Source organism: Gracilinanus agilis, chromosome 4, assembly GCF_016433145.1.
Source record: "Gracilinanus agilis isolate LMUSP501 chromosome 4, AgileGrace, whole genome shotgun sequence".
NCBI classification, from domain to species: Eukaryota; Metazoa; Chordata; class Mammalia; order Didelphimorphia; family Didelphidae; genus Gracilinanus; species Gracilinanus agilis.
In genome coordinates this window covers 224,416,239-224,436,801 of record NC_058133.1, presented here as the reverse complement: position 1 = coordinate 224,436,801, position 20,563 = coordinate 224,416,239, and the positions used below count along the sequence as shown (strand labels likewise).

At 35.8% G+C, this 20,563-nt stretch overlaps 1 protein-coding gene across 1 annotated transcript in view; it reads right to left on the bottom strand.

The window, feature by feature from the left end:
• Positions 1-9,761: 9,761 nt before the first annotated feature.
• BPTF (bromodomain PHD finger transcription factor) overlaps positions 9,762-20,563 on the bottom strand; it is a 112,079-nt gene continuing 101,277 nt past the window's right edge. The window contains exons 23-28 of the mRNA XM_044672267.1: positions 20,056-20,399; positions 16,568-16,741; positions 15,591-15,783; positions 14,346-14,430; positions 12,418-12,604; positions 9,762-10,693 (exon numbers count right to left, since the gene is read on the bottom strand). Coding sequence (XP_044528202.1) covers positions 10,657-10,693; positions 12,418-12,604; positions 14,346-14,430; positions 15,591-15,783; positions 16,568-16,741; positions 20,056-20,399 — 1,020 coding nt within the window. The 3' untranslated portion in view covers positions 9,762-10,656. The remainder of the gene's footprint in view (positions 10,694-12,417; positions 12,605-14,345; positions 14,431-15,590; positions 15,784-16,567; positions 16,742-20,055; positions 20,400-20,563) is intronic.

Genomic DNA, 20,563 nt, shown 5'->3' with positions numbered 1-20,563 from the left:
CCCCTCTGTTTCTTATTTACCTTTTCATGTTTCTCTCGATTTTTGTGGTTGGATATCAAACTTTCCATTTAGCCCTGGTCTTTTCTGTGCAAATACCTGGAAATCTTCAATTTTGTTGAATGCCCATACTTTCCCCTGGAAGTATATAGTAAATTTTGATGGGTAGTTGATCCGTGGTTGCAGGCCCAGCTCTCTTGCCTTTCTGAATATTATATTCCAAGCCTTGTGGTCTTTTAGTGTGGAGGCTGCCAGATCCTGTGTGATCCTGATTGGTGCTCCTTGATATTTGAATTGTCTTTTTCTGGCTTCTTGTAAGATTTTTTCTTTTACTTGGAAGCTCTTGAATTTGGCTATTATATTCCTGGGCATTGTCTTTTCTGGGGCGAGTGTCAAGGGTGATCTATGGATCCTTTCAATGTCTATATTGCCCTCTCGTTGTAGGACTTCAGGGCAATTTTGCTGAATAATTTCTTTTATTATGGAGTCCAAATTTCTATTAATTTCTCCTTTTTCAGGGAGACCAATGATTCTCAGATTGTCTCTTCTAGAGCTGTTTTCTTGATCTGTCAATTTCTCATTGAGATACTTCATGTTTCCTTCTATTTTTTCAGTCTTTTGACTTTGTTTTATTTGTTCTTGTTGTCTTGAGAGATCATTAGCTTCTAATTGCTCAATTCTAGCTTTTAGGGACTGGTTTTTGGCTATAATATTTTGGTTTTCCTTTTCAATCTGGTCATTTCTGGTGTTCAATTTGCTTATCAGTTCATTTGATTTCTGAGCCTCACTTTCCAGTTGCAAAATTCTGCCTTTTAAACTGTTATTTTCTTGCCTGATTTCCTTTTGAGCTATTTCCCATTTCTCTAACCAAATCTTTTCCAACTTTCTCGCCATCTCAGTTTTGTACTCTTCAAGAGCTTGTGACCAGTTTTCATTATTTTGGGAGGGTCCAGATGCTTGTTTTTTCTCCTCTGTTTGCTTGGTTGTCTGGATTTTCTCTGTGTAAAAGTTGTCTAGTGTTAAAGATTTCTTCTTCTTGTCGTTAATCTTTCTCTTCTGAACTTCCTAATTCTGGGTAGCCCAGCAGCTTCTCAGCTTTATCCTCGCGCTCAGGGTCTGTCTGCGGTCTTTTGGGTCCTGAAGTCTGAGGTCTGCTTTTTCTCAAGGTCAAGCCCCCTGGTGGACCCCCTTGCTTGGTCCTCTGCTGGAGGTTCCTTTACAAGTCTGAGGGTGCTGCTTCCACAGTCGTATACCCGTCTGCAGTTGTTCCCCACTCAGGGATTCAGAGCCTTTGCTCGCGCCTGTGTCTGCCTCCACCCGCGCCTCCGCCTGCGACTGCGCTCTGTGTCCGCACTCAGAGTCCGTGCTCGTTCTTTAGCTTTTTGGGGTCCTAAATCTTGCTGCTCTCAGGAACAGGCCATGGAGCTGCCAATGACTCAATGGGTGCCCCAAACTTGCTCTATTTCTTTTTAGCTGGCTTTGGCGTTGTAGTTGGTGTGTGTGGAGGGGATGAGGGAGGTTGGTTGCTCAGCCTGTGATTTAGTGAGAGCTGTTTCACCCCTTTATAGCATGGAAACGTCCCGATTCCATGTACCTTCCACGCTGCACCCTGTTGTGGGGTCCCTCCATTCGTCTGGATTTGTTTTTATGTCCCCTTGAGGAGTCCTGTATGTTTTGGTCAGGAGAGGTTAAGAGCTGCTTTTTACTCTGCCGCCATCTTAACCCGGACTCACTTCATTATTTTTGAGAGTTATTTTTGTTACTATGTATTTTGCTGCTTGCAATTAAACATTAAGATTGGAAAAAATAATTCACAGAAATATTTCATTTTATTGGACTAAAAAAGCTTATGGATATTGTGGTATAACTTATTTAAATTATTTAATCTTATCAAATTTTTTATCTAAAATGTTATTTAATAATTTTTTTAGGGGGCAGCTGGGTGGCTCAGTGGATTGAGAGCCAGGGCCATAGATGAGGGGGTCTGGATTCTAGTCTGGCCTCAGATAATTCCTAGCTGTGTGACCCTGGGCAAGTCACTTACCCCTCATTGCCTAGTCCTTACCGCTCTTCTGCCTTAGAACCAATACATGGTATTGATTTTAAGAGAATCTATGTAACTATATCCCCAGAGTCTAGCACAGTACCTGATATATCATTAAGAAATCCTTAACTGATTGCTTAATTGGGATCTATAGAATTTCAAAGAAGTTTAACATTTAATGTTTTTTTTTGACTAGTATTTTTAATGCTAATGAGATAGATGATTGGTCAAGAATCATAAGAATTTAAGAGAAAGTAAGGGATTAAAAAATACCCAATACATTTTGGGGAGAATGGGATCTCCCCTATGTTTTATATCTGTATGGGGTGCTTCCATTGGGGGGAAACTTTTATCTGTCTTGATTTATGGGCAGTTTCTTTCTTTTTAAAAATAATCCTTACTTTCTAGCTCAGTAACAACTTTAAGACAGAAGGGCAAGGGCTAGATAAATGGCATTAAGTGACTTGCCCAGGGTCACAAAGCTAAGAAGTCTCTGAGGCCAGATTTGAACCTAGATTCTCCTGACTCTAGTCCTAGCACTCTATCTACTGAGCCATCCATCTAGCTGCCCCTTATGAGCAGTTTCTATAGTTTTAGAGAGTTTTCTGGAGCATTGAGAAGCTAAATGACTGATTCATGATCACAAAACTAATTTTCTTTAGAGGCAGGATTAGATCCTTATTGTTTCTGATTTCAAGGCTGACCCTCTAATTACTTCACCACCTTGCCTCATTAGCATTAAAATACTAGCCAAAAAAACTTTAAATGTTAAACTTCTTTGAGATTCTGTAGATACCCAATCAAGCAATCAAGTATTTCTGAATGATCATCATATGTCAGGTACTGTGCTGGACTCTGGGGATATGATTACATAGAATTTAGAGCTCAAGAAAAGTACTTAAACTTTTCTTTTGACTACCTACAAGCCTGCCATCTCATCTCAAAACTGCATACTTTATCCTATCATCTCTTATAGGCTCACATCCTCTAGCTCTTCTTCCTTTCTCCCTTTTATCACAAAACACCTAGAAAAAGCCATCTACATTCATTGTTTCCACTTTACCCACTCACTTCTCAGATCTTAAAATCTGGCTCCTAATCCCACACTTAACTAAAACTGCCTTCTTCACGGCAACTAACAATCTAAATGGCTAAATACAGTGTTTTGGGCTTTTTTTTTTGGCCTTATGATTCTTCAACAATCACCCACAGCTTTTGGCATTGTTGACCATTTTTTCCTACTGGATATACTTTTTCTTTTCGTTTCTTCTCTTGTACTTCCTAGTATAAGAGGGAAGGGAACAAGCATTTAGACAGTACCTACTATGGGCCAGCCACTCTGCCAAGCACTTTAAAAATATTATCTCACTTGATCCCCACAACAACCCTGCAAGGAAGATGCTGTTATTATTTCCATTCTACAACTGAGGAAACTGAGGTAGAGGTTAAATTATTTTCCCAGTGTCACACAGCTAGTTAAGTATCTGAGGGCTCGTGTCTTCCTGACTCAAGGTCCAGCTCTCTATGTCTTTTAATTTCTTCTTAGATTATGCTCCTATACTAACAAAGAAGGTCTCCCTGTTTTCCCAGTTACACAATAACTTCATACATGTGTTCATCTGGGCTCAAAGACATCCATGGCATTGAGACAAAAGCCTCCATATCCTTACTGGGAAACATTCCATTCTCATGTTTTCATTGCCTTCAACCAGCAATTGTTCAATGATCCCAAAGCACAAACATGGAACTAAAGATAATAGATAATACTTTATTTCCCACCAAATACTATCACAGATTGCATTTTTTTCCATCAAAAGGAGAAAGTTGGGAAACCATGTTGGTAGCCAGCACCCTCCCACCTCAAAAGGATGAAGATTTGGAAGACCTCCTTGAGCTTTTAGCATTGCTCACCATGCAGTATATTCTTTAATAAATTCCATTTGGACACCCCAGTCTTGTATGGGACTTCCCCCCCATTCCTTCACTAAAGCCACTTTGCCAAATACAGAAAATGAAGTGAGTGAAGTCCCATTCAAATGCCTTCAGTGAATGGCTCTAATTCAGATGGTCATCCATGTTTGCAACCAGAGCATAAGTGACACCAAGTCTCTGTTCTGGTCTTTTTTCTCCTTTGTCTTGATGACCTAAGCTTCTAGCATGTAACTAAAATCTCAGTGCAGTATTAATCTTTAATAACTTTATAAGTAAAAATACTTGTTGTTTGGTTGTGTCCTACTCTTTGTGAGCCCATTTAAAGTTTTCTTGGCAAAGATAATGGAGTGATTTGCCATTTTCTTCTCTAGTTCATTTTACAGATGAGGAAACTGAGGCAAACAGGGCTCAACGACTTGCCCAGGGCCACACAGCTAGTAAGCGTCTGAGACTGAATTCATCAGGAAGATGAGTCCAGTCCTGACTCCAGTTTTGGCATTCTTTCTATGGTGCTACTTAGCTGCCCTAAGTATAAGTGCTATTAATTTACAAAAAACATTTGGAAAATTGTTTTTCTTATAATATAATATTATAATATTCAACATAACTACTCTCTAGTCCTCCGCATCACTATAGTTAATTTTCAAATTTGGTAAAACTTTGATCAGTTGTTCAGTGATGGAAAGGATTGGATTTCTAAACTTAGTCTTAAGGTCATCTACAGAAAAGGTTTTGCTGCATACATGACCACTTTGATGTGAGTCCACAAGAGAATGTCTAATGGAGATAGTTCAGATAACCAAAAAGATTTCTTCCAATTCCATGTGAACGGGAAAGACCTCCAGGAATTGATGCAGAGTGAAAGGGGCAGAGCCAGGAGAACCTTATACACAGAGACTAATATACTGTGGCACAATCAAATGTAATGGACTTTACTAGTAGCGATGCAATGATCCAGGACAATTCTAAGGGACTTATAAGAAAGAATGCTATCCACATCCATAGAAAGAACTGTGGGAGCAGAAACACAGAAGAAAAAAACATTTCCTTGATCACATGGTTCGATGGGGATATGATTGGGGATGCAGACTTTAAAATGATCACCCTAATACAAATATCAACAATATGGAAATAGGTCTTGATCAATGACACATGTAAAACCCAGTGGTTTTGGCTATGGGAGTGGGGAGGGAAAAGGGGAGGGAAAGAACATGAATCATGTAACCATGGGAAAAAAATCCTAAATAAATTAATTAAATAAACTTAAAAAAAAAATACTATCCAAAAAATAAAAATCTCCATTGATTCAATGGTCTGAGAAAATGTCATCCAGAAAGTGTTCCTCATGTTTGACAATTATGATTCGAAACTCATAAAAGTACATAAGGGCAAAGAAAACTTAGATAATTGTTGGCAAGTTGATATTTATATTTCTGAAGTTACTAAAGATTTAAAATGCACCAAGACTTTTGGGACAACACCCCCATCCAAATACATCCAACCTTACTCTTTCCTGAATCTGTTTCATGTCACTAATTACCTGCAGATCCCAGACTTCCAACTCTACATTTCCAAATCAGAATTCATTATTTCCCCCCCAAGCCAATCAATCTAGCTTCCAAACCTTGTTATTTTTGTTGGGAAAAAAAATGCCACTACCTTCCCTCTCACCCAGATACACAACCTAGGAATCATCTTTGACACTCCCTTCTTCCTCATGCACCCCCGTCTAACTAGTGGGCAAGTCTTTTTCTTCTCCTGCTCCTACTCCCATAGCCAGCACCCAGCACTCCTGTTTGGTCTTCCTAATTGGTATTTCCTCCTTTATGTAGCAGCTTCTCAAATCATCTCCCTTCCTTACTCAAGAATCTTCAGTGGCTCAATATGATCTCTGGGATAAAATGGAGACTCCTCAGCTTGGTATTTAGAAGCCTCCAGAGTCTGGTTCCGTTGGAGCATTCCGGACTCATTTCATGTAACTTTCCACTGGAAACACTATGCTCTGGTCAAACTCCTGTAACTTGCTGGACCCAGAACTAGATGGCATTCCATCTCCCATGATTGCATCTTTGCATAGGCTACTTCCCATATCTTGGACCACAGTTGAGTTGGAAACAACCACAGAAGTTAGCTGGTCAAACCCTCCATTGTAGAGATGAAGAACTAAGAGGCCCAGGAAAGTTGCGATTGGGACTTGATCACATAGGCAGGGTTTGAACTCAGGTTCACTAAACTCAACCCTAAATTGGCTGATCTCACTTGGAATATACTCCCTTCTTCCCATCTCCTCTTGAAATCCTGATGTTCCTTCAAGGGTCACCTATAGGGCTTCCTCCTCCAGGAAGCCTTTCCTGATCCCTCTAGATGCCAGAGCTAGATCCCTGCCTGCGCAGAAGATCTTACATTGCCATGTCTGTTTACATGTGATAATTCCTGGATTTGTTTTCCTGCTTTTGGGGGGGGTATTTTTAGCACTTCTCACAGGCATGCAGTGCTTGTTGTTTTGGAGCTCTCTTGGCTTCCATAAAATGATCTAAAAGGTCACAAAAGCTTGTCTAAATTGCCTGGATCCAAACATTATTAAAGATTATACCGCAAGGGTGAGAGGATTTCAATGTATGGCACGTGCCTTATCCTGTTCCAGAATGGGTCTTGGGATACACTGAGTCAATGATTTGGTTTCACATAAGAAGGCAAGGATTAATTGTATAAAATAGAAAACTCTGCTCCCTTTTTATTCCAAGTTAGCTGTAACTTTTATTATTTTTTTTTTAGCTGTAACTCATTTAAACTAGTACTTCAGTTTATATGCACTCAGCCCTCCTCCAACCTAGCACACATGTCCCTTTTGGGAAGACTAAGATGAAAAGATTAAGTTCATTCATTATTCTCATCTTTTTGTTTATGTGTTCATTGAAGGATGGGTTTGTCTTCCTAGGTCTAAAAAGCATTTTATAACTATCACTAAATAGGAGTCTTCATGTCTTGTCTCAAGATATATGGGTTGGGTCAAGTCTTCATAGGATCCAGACTTGAAAGAGAAATCAAGAAGTCATTCTAGATCAACCCCTCACAGGACAATTTCAGGGTGAATTTAAATTAGGTTAATTTGAACCTAGATCCAAAGCTAGAACTCTTTCCACTATACTCTTAATTTCTTGGCAGTTTCCCATCTTAGCTTTATATTTTATTGGAATTAATGATTTCTATTTATCTTGAAGTTATTTTCCAATGTGAAACCGAGCAAACAAAACAAAAAAACCCACAAGTATGTGTGTGTATATCTAGTTTTTTTTTTATTATATAGAGCCTATGTTGTTTACTTGGCCATATATATATATATATCACATAAAACTAATAAGAGTTTCCTCTTCAGCTTTCTTATTTGAAAGACATTAAACAAAATGAGGGTTGTTTTTTTTTCATGGACTGTGTAAGAGGTCTTTTGTCTAGGACTGGTCTATCCAGGCTCCGAGAGGCTCACTACAAGGTGACCCACAGGCCAATATATTTTTCAGACAGAATCTGTTGTAGAACATCTATTTATTAAGTGACAGAGTAGTTGCTGTCAGTATCAGAAGGCATTGGCAAAATAAAAGATACTTTTCAGTAACTCATTTTCAAATGCCAAAATTAATTCAAATGATGTCCAGCACATCTTCTAAGTTATGTCCTCTCAAGGGTTCCAGGACATTCAGACCACTGAAAACCCCTTTCATATATGGTGCTTTTCAGGCTAGGCAGTTGGGGCTGTGACCTGTCCAGGGTCACACAGCTAGTAAGTGCCCAAGGACATATTTGAAGCCAGGACTTCCCATGTCCAGGTCTCCCTCTCTTATCCAGTGTGCCACCTAGCTGCCTCATAGTAATCATCGTAATGGGCTTACACTAGACTCCAACTCTGCACTTTATTGATGTCCAGAAAAAATTAAAATGTGGCTTTGTTGATTCTAGCACTAGCAACACAAAACAAGATCTAGGACTTGCCAAATGGAAAAGAAGAGAAAGTCAGGGAAAGAAATTTTATTTTTATATTCTAGGAGGGCAATACAATGAAAGGAAAAAAACCCTGATGTGAGTCTCTAAGTGTAAATCCCAGTCCATTTCAAATATAGGTAGAGCTTTTATCCTTAGAAAAACATTTTTGAAAACTCACAACCAATTGTTCCCCACCCACTTCTGTCCCAATTTTGCCTCGTTGGACAATCAACTAAATTACAATTCTTGTAGATTTGGGCTTGCAGAAGAAACCTTATCAAAACTAGGAAAATCATATTTATGAAATGGTTTGAAGGGTTTTGAACTTGAAAACTGAGGAAGAAAAACATTTCCTGGAAGTGTTTAGTTGAGGAACTGTAAGCATACAAATTGAATATTTAAAATTCCCAAAGTTCCAAGTAGAAACATGTCACACAAAAGTGTTCATTAACTACATGGAAAGCCTGAAAGCAGATTATTTATAGGACGTCTTCTTGCTGAGCAGCAGAATACATCCCAAAGTACATAAGAAAAGCAGTTGTTGATAAATCCTATACTCTATAAACTGTCCTTGTATGCTATGATGATATAAAAAATGGAAAAAAAAGGCATTTACACATCATTAAATACAGATTTGCCATTGATCTAGTCCTAGTCTGAGGACTCCTGTGAAAATTTGTCTTGTTGGCATTATTGCCAACATCTACATAAACTACACCAGCAATCGACCAACCACTGTTTCATTAGAAACTGCACCAAATCCAATGTCAAAAACATTACTTTATTTGTCTAGGATGAAATGTCCTATTAAGTACAAAAAATTACTCTTTAGAGTTTGCCACAATTATTAAAAACATAGCAATCTATTGCCTACGGGTATGAAAGTTCTTTCTGCAACAAGTTTTAAATGAATAAGTCCATATATATATTTTATATATGTGAATAAATAATACAGAAATACTGTGATGCAATGAGATGCAAAATAATTTCATAACATTAAAAACGTAGGGTTCTTGCATCGGCAAATGCATACAATATGTAGCATTAAAAAAGTCGGACAACATAACCTTAATGCAACTACTTTTATCTTAATTATTTTAAGAAGCATAAACTTTGTTTTCACATTGAACAGTTTTCTTTAGTTTAAGTGACAACATTTGTATAAACAAACAAAAATGATCTAATAATTATTAGAGAAAACGAACCCCAGAATAACCTGTACACCTGAGCCTGTAATAAGAAAGAGTTGTGATCCATAGCTATGTCTTACACTTAGTTTTAGGGAACTAAGAACTGGAAAGGGTCTTGCATAGCGGGGGTTGGGGCCGATAGTAAACCTAGGGAAAGGCTTTAAAAAAATACCATTACCAGGCAAACTCCAGATCTTAGGAGGACAAAGCTAATGTGATTTAGTGCAAAATCTAGTAACATTTTTGCAAGGCTACATAAAGCCAAACAGCAGATTTCATTGAAGCTGTTAATATAATATAGAAAAATGCAGTGTAAGCACTGATCGTTAAAAGCAAGAGAAACTTGCATTGAGAACTTTAGTAGATTTCACTTTCATTCTACCTTTCCTTCTATTCTAGGTGTAAGTAAGCAGTCCTTCATTCCTGTGTGATGCAGCAGGTATGGCACTCCAGTGGACTATTTTGAAGCGATAATGAACTGGGAATGACAAAAGACAGGGCCACCTTCTTGGGGAAAATAGTCATATTTAGGCTTTTCTGTCCTTTATTGCCCTTTTGGAGTCCCTTTCCATCCCACCAAAGCTTACAACCAGCACCACACATTCAATGACACTTCCATCTGTGGGAGATAAATTCTCTCCATTTATTTTGTTTCATATACATCCATATTTTGAATTTTAATACAAAAAGAAAAAAATTAGAATCTGACAAATGTTTACAAACAAGATACCTTCAAATAGATTTTACTCATTTCAGTCTGGTGCAGAGTAAATGACATATTGTATTGTTTTTATTCAAGGCAACAGAGTCTGTAGTCCATGACCATTTAGCCCAACCTTATCCAAGCTTAATTTTTATCTAGCATGAACAATAAACTCATTGTTGATTCCCAGTTTTTTGTGTATATGTATGTGTGTGTATTTGTGTGTGCACATGTGTACATAGCAGCTCCTTTCATAGAAAGAAAAGACATCTAGAGGTCTCTTGTACTTTTACCTACAGGAATCATGATAAGATACAGAATGGATTACATGTAACCGGGGCTGGATTTTTTTTTTTAAGAAAAAATAATTAGCTGACAAATGAGGGCAGCAATAAAAAAAGCGTCTTTTTTGCAACAATAAATAAATACAGTCAAAGTTTTCTGTGTGACTTTAAACCAGCTTCTTCACTGAAGAGCAGACGTGGCATTTCCATGGAGTTAAAACTTGACCCCATTTATCTTTATTCTTGTTTTCTTTTTCTCTCTTTCAATAAACAAAGTTTTCTCGCTTCTGCCACAATAGTAAAACAATTTGATCTTGACAAGAAAATGGTGGTGATTTTGTTTTCCTTTGTCCGCTGGACAAAATAGGCCAAGAATATAATTTGACTGTTGTGACCAATAAAAACGAAGTTTAGGTCAAGTCTTGTCAGGAGAACCTGACTAAAAAACATCTGGCTTCTTAATTTTATTTAAACTTTTCAGATAACCAGATTCTTGCTGTGTTTTGCATTAGGTTAACACGCTGAACTCTAAGAAGCTGTAGACTGCAGTTTGTTGTTATGAGACCTGCAGAATACAGAAAAAAGGGAACAATTAAGCACCCTTCATTTTGGAGAACAATGAGGCTGTAAGCCGATGCCAACCAAGGTCAATCAGTCAGAGGGGAAGCAGCCAGTACTATGGAGACAATGATTTCTGACATTCAGAAAGGTTTTTTTTTAGTCTACTGAATTAAAGTTTTCTTACTGTACACTAAACATGATTTTTTTTCTTCTGGAAAATCCCCCAAGACTTAAAAATATATTTTACTAATAAAGGTTACAAAATTTTTAGCCATAGGGAAAAAGACATTTACAGAAATATCACCATTGTGGTTAAAAAATATGTACAAACTAATTTACATTGATTTGGGTTGTTGGGATTAGGGAAAATCTGAGATGTAAAAAAAAGAGCAACATTTAACAGTAATTAAAATCACATTTTTCTAATAAAAATTCAGACAATCTCCTTTCTAAACTTCACAGTTTTATTCACAACTGTAGTTAGTATGACGAAAATACTGTACAGAGTTTCCAGGACTAACTAAGCCAACACACTTTATGTTGCAAGACTTTTTTTTTAATACAGTATTCCCAGAATTTACAATAATTTTGTTTTTAATACATTGTTCAACATGGCTGCTAGGAAATGATTGTTTACTGCTATACATCTTTAAACACTTAAAAAATTCTGTTAACTAATCTGAACTTTCTGGAGGCAGGGTTTGAATTAAGAAAATGACATGGTACAATGAAAGTATGAGTGACCCCCAACATCCAGCTTTGATTCCAGTTAAAAAGTTCAGACTAAAGATATCACAATCTGTAAGAAAAGAAAGAACATGGATGGTGTAAATGAAGAAGCATAACAAATGAAACGCAATAATGAAAATAATGTGCAAACATTTAATGCTGGATACCACAAATGAAAAAGGGGGGATGAGGGAATGGTAGCAGATGGCAGCTTGGAAAATCATTGAAATCCACAATTACAGTAGGAGTTTCAATGAAATGAGCCCTGATGTCTTTTCCAACTCCAAAATCCTCAAATTCTAAATACTGGTCATTCAATTCCAATTTGGAATAAGATCTAGATTTCTCATCTATGGAAATCTGAATAGCTGTTCATAACAAGTGGAGCCTGTAACAGACTTTCACATATTAAAATTTTCAGTTACTAATACACACTTTCTCCAATTCTGCTATTAAAGGGTGATTTTAAATACTACTAGAAAGCAAGACTGCTTTGGAAATTACTAAAACGGAATTAAAAAAAAAAAAAAAAAGGAATTAAACCATGATAAACAAGAGAAAAAGTGCACAGATATGGACAGTATGATTGAAGTAACATACCTTTATTCATTTGGGTAGTATAACCATTTGTCTATTGTACATGGTCAATCATATTGTGCATGGTAAATACTAAACAATAAACCACGCTCTTATGAAGGGTTTGGAAACTCTTTACAGTTTGTTTTTCCATTCAGAAAAAAATTACTAGAAAAATGTCTCCAAAATAACCAAATCTAGAATTGTCATGAGGATTTCAACAAGAATTCAATAAGAACTAAAGTTAAGCATGCTGGTCTACTAAAATTGGATAGTTACCTGTGGAACTTTAAAATCTAAATTCACTATAAAGTGTCTTAGCCAATTCATTTGGGAGGCTAGCTCAATGGCATTCTAAAGAGCTGATTTAATTTTGAGCATGAATAAATCAAAGGCTTCAAAAACTGCCTTTTTTTTGCTTACCTGCTTGCCTTGAATCCTTTTAATTTCTGTACAAAGAATGATTCAAGAACTTCTGCACATTGGTAAAAAGGGGAGTCACTTGGATTGTAGTAACGACAGTTATCAAAAATTTTGGTCATATCTGCCACAAATTCTGTCAGTTTTTTGTAATAACGCTTCTGTATTCTTTCTTCCATGGTGGCAAGATCTTGAAACACAAAAATATTAAATTTAAGAGAACTGAATAGAAGTTTTAAAGTATTACTAAATATGGTTCTAAACATTCCTTCTGGAATTAATGTGATAATTACATTTATTGACCAAGTAGGTACAAGAAAGCATGAAGTAAAAGTGGGCTTCTCTTAAGAAATTTGTATATTGGGGTTTAGAATTTAAATTTACTACAATGCAGATATGGTTCCTCTAAAACTAACTAGCTATAGCGACAGGCTTTTCCCTCTTTCAACAATATATTTAAAAAATTGATTAGTGTGAATAAATATAGAAATCAGGAAGGGCAAAGGTCTTGCAATTAACTTTACTCTTACAATATACTTCTGACACCTCATCAAGGTGTAATTTGGGGTGCCCTTGAAGGTTAAGCATGTAGAGGGCAAGCAGGAAGGCTTAGAATTCCTGGCAAAAGAGGATATCCATTTTCCAAGGACTAGCCTAGGTTAAGTATGGAATGGCTCATCACCTGGAAGCTGGCAATTTAGTGATGAATTCTCTGTTTGATGGATTGCTTTGGTCATAAAAAAAATACAGGCTTATTTCCAAGTTTGTCCATCTTCCTTCTACTTCTGCAATGAAGATTAACAATGGCAGAAAGGGGGGGGCAGAAAAGAGCTAAGAAATCACAGTTGTTAGACTTAAGATTTCAATATTCATATATTGGTTTGTATTCCAGTTATTTTAAATACCAAACAAGGGCTAAAGAATTTAAAATGGTTTATTTTTCAGACTCCATGTTTTGATTCATGTTGGTTCTTGCTTTTGGAATGTCCTCTCTCCCTTGCCCTTTATCTAGCTGGTTATTTTCCTGTCTTTTAAAGCTCAATTCAGATACTATTGCCTCCATGAAACCTTCTCTGATGGTCCCATTCAGTAATGGCTTTTCCTAGTTTTACAATTCTCTAATCAACTGTTTGGTTATTTTTACCTAGGTGTGTGTCACATTTTCCTATTAGATTATTAGACAGCAAGCTACCCAAGGGGCTGTTTCTTCCCTAAATTTTACATAGAGTTCCATGCAAAGTAGGCTCTTAATGCTCATCCTCTCCTAAAATTCTTTTAAAACAGTTGTCAGTATTTTTTCTCTTTTAACTAGTCATTTGAGTCAATGAACATTTTATTAAGCACTACACTGAGGATATAAAGAAAGGAGCTCACAGTGTATCGGAGGAAACAATATGCAAACAACTTTATAGAAACAAACAATATAGAGGATAAATTGGAAATAACTGACAGAAGGAAGGCATTAAAATTAAAAGGGAACAGAAAGGCTTTCTGTAAAGGTGAGATTTTAGTTATAACTTGATAAAAGCCATGGAAGCTGGGAGGTAGCGATGAGGAAGGAGAACATTCAATGCATGGAAGAGACAGCCAATGATAATGGCTAGAGTGGGGCGGCTAGGTGGCTCAATGGATAGAGCACCAGGTCTGGAGGTGGGAGGTCTTGGGTTCAAATCTGGTCTCAGACACTTCCTAGCTGTGTGACCCTGGGCAAGTCACTTAATCCCCACTGCTTAACCCTTACCACTCTTCTGCCTTGGAACCAACATATAGTATTGATATTAAAACGGAAGGTAAGGGTTTTAAAAAACAAAACAAAACCAAGGAGAAATGCTTCTGTCACAGCAAATACATATTACTGATTATTTTTTTAGAAATCTAAAAACATCTACAGGGAATAAGGAAGATGCTCACCATCCAACTGAAGTACTTACCCATTGGTTCCTTGATAACACCATAATAATCTGGTGCATCATTAGGATCCACTGGCTCTAGGAAAGGCCATGCCATCTTGTGAGCCTGGGAGGAAAAGAGACAACTTTATCAAAGGAAAAAAATGACCCCCAGTTAAGCCAGTGTACCTAGTGAAGCACTGCACAGATTGGATTTAAATTCTCCTTTTGGCCAGAATGGAAATGGAGTTTAATCTGTCTAATTCTTATGATGAAAGATACTTATTTTCATCCTGACCTTGATGCATCCTATCCCTTTTTGAGTTCCCACATTAGACAGTTATTTTGCATAAGTGGGATCTAAAATGCAAATAATGAAAATTTAGAAAGCAAAGAGTTAAAATGATACAAAACAGTGAAAATGATCTCATAGCTTGAAATATGTTCTTTACCACTTAAGTTCATAAACATGCAAAATCCCAGAATTAGTAGCATCAACAAAAATATTTCTTTATAACAAACATTCTAATAAAGTTGTATTAGGTAAAGAATAATAAGAACAATCTGGCAAAGAAATTAAAAAGAAAACTTTAATAAATGTGTAAGAAAATATCACTTAGCAATAATATGGCAATCTAGTCTCTATTTCTAAATATCTACTACCATCTAAACATCTCACTACCATTTGGAGTCATGAAATAATTCCCAATAGTCATTTGAGAAACAAAAGATCCATAGACCTTCCTGCCAATCTACCTAAAGAAGCACTGAATTAAAAGCACTGAATTAATAACTCACCCTTAGGGAGATTAATTTAGTTTTTGAACTTTATCCCTTTGGCTGAGTTGTCTTCAGTGGTTTGTGAGGGTAACTCATCTAATCCATTACAACTAGTCTGTCCTCTAGTATATTTCATATATCATCCACCTTGGACAAGTTTCCATTTTGGAGTATATATTGCATTTCTACCCCCACCATCAAAACCCCTGGGAATAAAGTGGAAGGCAGAGAATTTTTTCCTTTTGTATTTTTATCCCCAGTGTCCAGTAAGTTATAGTTGCTTACTAAGTCCTTTCATTAATATACTACCACTAATTCTATCACTGGTAGTATTTGTATTTAGTATTTTAGCTGTATTTATTTATTTGCATCTTGTAAATGAGGTATGAGCTAAATAAGGTATGAGCCACATAGCACCTTCCCTTTAAATTATGATATCTGCAGAATGGGTGACCTATTTATTCCCAAGTAAATATTGCCTCTATTTATTGTTCAGTCATTCCTCACCTGTAAGGAACGTAGTACTCGTTTTAATCCTTCATAATCTTTATCTGTCAATGGACTGAGTACTGTCATGGCATCCTCAGTTGACTGGCATTGTGGACAGACATACTCATCAATGAGATCTGCTTCACTTTGCAAAATACCAACACAGCGCCCATGATACCAATTTTGACATCGGTCGCAACCAATGTAAAATCTGAAAAATGCAAAACAGAAATGTAAGTTCTAAGATGAAGGGACAATACTTTTCACAATTCAACTAAAAGAGTAAAATATGTGTGGGTATATATATAGGTATAATCTGAAATACTAAGCATTAGGATATAATAGTTCTAGTACGATCTTCATACTGATTGATGACTGACATTTATTTAAGTGCATGTTAATTTAGTATTTCCTATAGTAAAAAAAAAAACAAAAAACCAAGTTAACTAAATTGTCAGAAAATGGTATTAGTAACATTGCCTTATGTTGGAGAATAGACTTAGAGAAACATTTGAATTTAATTAATTTTAAAGCTCAAAGTACAAAAGAAAGCTCAAATATCTCAACGAATAAGATATCAAATGGGAAGCTACTGCTGGCCCCCCAGCTGGCAGTCAGAATCCTATAGTCTAATAACAGTCTCAAAGGCTATACTCAAATTTTTATTTTTCTATTCTAAAATAAAGCACCATTTCAAACACTAATAAATCCAAACTAGATAGTCTTTTAAAAATCTAGTTAATTTATATTTAGAAAAATCAAATCTACCTTTTACTGCATTTTCCCCAATACATCTCAAACATTCACTATAAAGCAACATCAATTTTGAAAGGGGTTGGGGAAGGGAAGAGGAAAAAAAAATTGGGAAGGAATTTGTAATAGGTGTACAATATATGCAAAAATACCCTTCTTTTACATTGAAAAATAAACAAATAACCAGTCAGAGCAGTTTGTCTTCCTAAATTATTAAATAAGATGCTCTTATCAGAACTCACTGTGACTCATCATAAGGTGTTCTGCAGATACAGTACAATTCCTCACTGCTGCCCTCTTGTGCCCGTTTACAATCATTACAGATGTACACATCCATTTTCTTAGCCTCCTTTTCTGTGATGCCAACACATTCTCCATGATACCAGTTAGTACAAAGATCACAGCCAATATAGAACCTAAAAGTATTCACAATGAAAATGACAATGTAATTGTCATTTTGAACTGCATGGCACTTTAAACCCTGTCTTCCCTGTTACTGATACACTTTCTGCTTGATGGCTTTCTATAGTAGGTCAGACCAAACTTCCTGAATTCAACCATTCTACCCATGGAGAGAAAGCTAGAGCATCTGACCCTGTATCTAATGTGGAAGTAGTCACTCACATCAATTTCAACAAATGCATGCTTTTCAATTAAATATAGGTCTTAAAAAATGTACTGGAATTAGGGGAAAACAAAAACAAAAACACAACAACACACTGATGGGAATGTCTCCACTAATGAAGGTGCATAAAACTGTAATAGGCACAAAACCCAAAGCCAAAGAATCAAACTTACATCTATCAAACCTATGCCACAGAAGCCATTGCAATATCAGGGCTATTTCTTAGATAGGTTTGAAAATGTATCTCAAGGTTAAGTTTAAAAAACAGAGCAAAGCGCAAACACCACATAGAAATTACACTACTATAGAGAACATGCAGGGCAGCCAGCCAGCTGTGTGTATGATACATATAGACAAGACATGAAAGGATGGAGAAAAGTGGTAAAGATACACAGTAAGTGAATTTCTGCCAAATATTCTAAATAAGCAAAAGGCATTTCATCTCATTAAAATTGCAGGCTCCTTACAATAATAAACTATGAGAAGGATCATTCTTTGGAGAACATTTTTTGATAATATCTGGCATGTAAATGCAGGCAATGTGCAATGAAAATACAGACAACAATCTATTGATGTAACAGATTCAATTTAAAAAAGTATGGCCCCTTGCATGGAATAGTGTGAAAATTTATTTATTATGATTATGAGACATTTATATTTGTCACATGTGTAAAACGTATTTATGACTATTGGATGGTCATTGATCCTAATAAAATGATGTACTGATCAACACTGGTAAACTAGCAAGTGTGGAAAATAGACAAAGGAGTATGCATAATGGTGATGAGAATTAACATTGTACACTCTGAATAAGAATTGGGGAAACCTTGGTTAAAACCAGCCACTGAGTTTCCTCAGTTGCAAAATGGGAATAATAATTTCTTTTGCTCTCTACTTCACAGGACTGTTGTAACAAGATGTAATAAAATACTATGTGGAAAAGTGCTCACAAATCTTAAGGATGACAGCCAAGATGAAATAATTAGTAATTATCTTTGGCATACTGTACCACATGTCTTGAACAATGTAACTAGAGGAAAGGAACTGTGTTTCAAACTCCAAAATAAGCTTCCTTTATAAGCTGAATAAAAAAAAATAATGGTTAATTCTCATTACTCCTTTTTGGTGCTGTTCTTTTCTTTCGTTTGTACAAGGACTAACAAAGAATTGTAAGGGAACTGAACAGGAGCTAAAAATGTTGCTTCTGTGGCACTCTGAAAAAATTATGTTGGAAGCAAGTTTATTTCTCAAACTTTTGATATAATTTTGCGTTAAAATCCCCAATAAACCTTCTATCAATGTAATAAAATGCAAAACTTAACAGATAATGTTAATCTTACAAAATAAACACATTAATAAGTCATTCTAACTAAAACATGGCATGAGTTAACCTGGCATAATTTAATGATCTTAATGACAAACAAAAATGTGAAGTATCCACACAAAATGAGTGCAAAATAATTTCAAAAAAGTCACCAGGTATACCTCATTTTCTGCAATGCATTTCTAAAAGTTTAAATGTAAACTGAATGTTTAAAAGCACAAAGTGCTTTTGCTTTTACCTTTTTAAAGGTACTAACACTTTTAAAGAAATCTTTATTCATGGACTCCACATATATAAGAAATCAGGAAGGATGGAAAGGCATGTGGGAATTCCAATGTGCATAAGTATAGAAAGTACTGACACAGTGAAATCCATATATGTATCAAAAAATCAAATTTTCACAATGCACATACTGGATTTGCTTAAAATGAAGTACACCTGTACTGGGACAAATTCATAGAGGCTAACTTTTTACATTGTATATCATACATCTAAAGAATGAAGATAGTAAACAATGAAGATGCCCACCTAGTCTCACCTAAACAGAAAAGGTTTAAATTCCAAACATTCCTAGCCCACAAGAATTTGTGGTCTGTTCTACTGGGAAAAAGGGCAAGAGGGAAGGAAAAGTGTTGTAAAAAAATATTTGTCGTGTAATATTTATACCTACTGAAGTAAAATCATTAGAGAACATCACAAAAGCAGTTTTTAAATTTCTCATTTAAACATAATACAGACAAAACAAGTTTAGAAATTATTTATGTACATAAAGCCTACCTAAAGCAGAAACTATCAATGTTAACCTTATTCTTAAAATCATTTTAAAATGATAAAATTTCTCAGCATAACCAATTGGAGCAAGTATGCTAGTTAATTTTTTCTTAATCAGATTTTGTTCAATATAATAAATTACTACAAACTTAACCAAAAAGTCTGACCTACACACTAGCAATTCAAGAGGAAAATTAACATTTACTTTGCTAAATGATGATAATGCATCAACACAAGAGGTCCTCTAAACTCATTCTATACATCCCAATGTACAAGTTACACTTGTCTCTTTCCCTTTCACCAAAAAAGTCACCAAAACACTTCCATTGCCATTTTTCCAGTTATTTTTCCAGTTAGAAATGAGAAATAATCTGGCATCTTTCACATTCTTGGGTATAGAGGAACAATTTTATATTGCACACCTGATAAATAGGAATTTTATAAGAAAAAAATTAAGCTGATAATATTATTATTAAATAGTACTTCATGTTATTAATAAAAGAATTCTGACACAGTACCATCTTTTAAGTATTGTCTGATGGCAAACTAGACTTAACTCCCAAATATAAGAAAAGATTACAGACACAACACTTTTCAATTTTAAGCAGTTGTAATGCATTCATCTCTAGAAGGACCCTGCTGATCAAAAATTTGGGGGAGTTAAAAAATTTTATTTCAAAGACAGAGACTTAATTTTTCTCTAAAGAAGAAAAACTGAGGAGAGAAAAGCAAGAGAATAATAGAAAGCATATTTTCTTTTAGACAATGGAATACAATGAAAAGACAAATGGGCTAAATAATATAGAAATCAAAACATAAAACCACAAATTTCCTTTTTCTTGTTAAAGACCTTGATCATTAGATTAAAAAAACACACTGACAGTTTTATTCTTTGAAACTACTTTCAGATATACACTCCTCCTACTCACTCCCCCAGCCCCTAATTAACAACTAGTTAAGTAGTTAATTGAAAAAAAAAAAAAGAAATTCAAAGAATTGGATCTACTCACTTAGACTCATCATAAGGCGTTTTACAGATACAGTAAAGCTTTGTGTCCTTCTTAGTTTCCTTTGAGGTAGTGGAAATCATTTTCTTTTTCTTGGATTTGGAAGCTGAAGACTCTTTCTCCTCATCTCTTTTTCTTTTTTGGGAAGATAAAGGTATTGACAATGTTGGAGTTGATGTGACATTGACTGAATGCTGTGGTGGAGGTGGTGGTGGTGGTGGAGGTGGGGGTGTTGGTGGTGGAGGTGGGGGTGGTGGAGTTGCTACTGCAGATATAGCTGCAGCTGCTGCGGCCTGTGCTTTCTCCTTTTCTTTCCTAATCTTATTGAGGTCTTTCTTTAGCTCTTCCTGTAGAAAATAAAATGGAATAAAAATGGTCATTAGGATCATTTACTTAAGACCTGAGAAGAATCCACCGAAAATCAATTATTCCAATGTTCAAATGTTTTTGTGCAGGAGAAGAAAAGCCCTTTTTTCTTGGACATCTTTCCTCTTGCTACAACTTAGGCTCA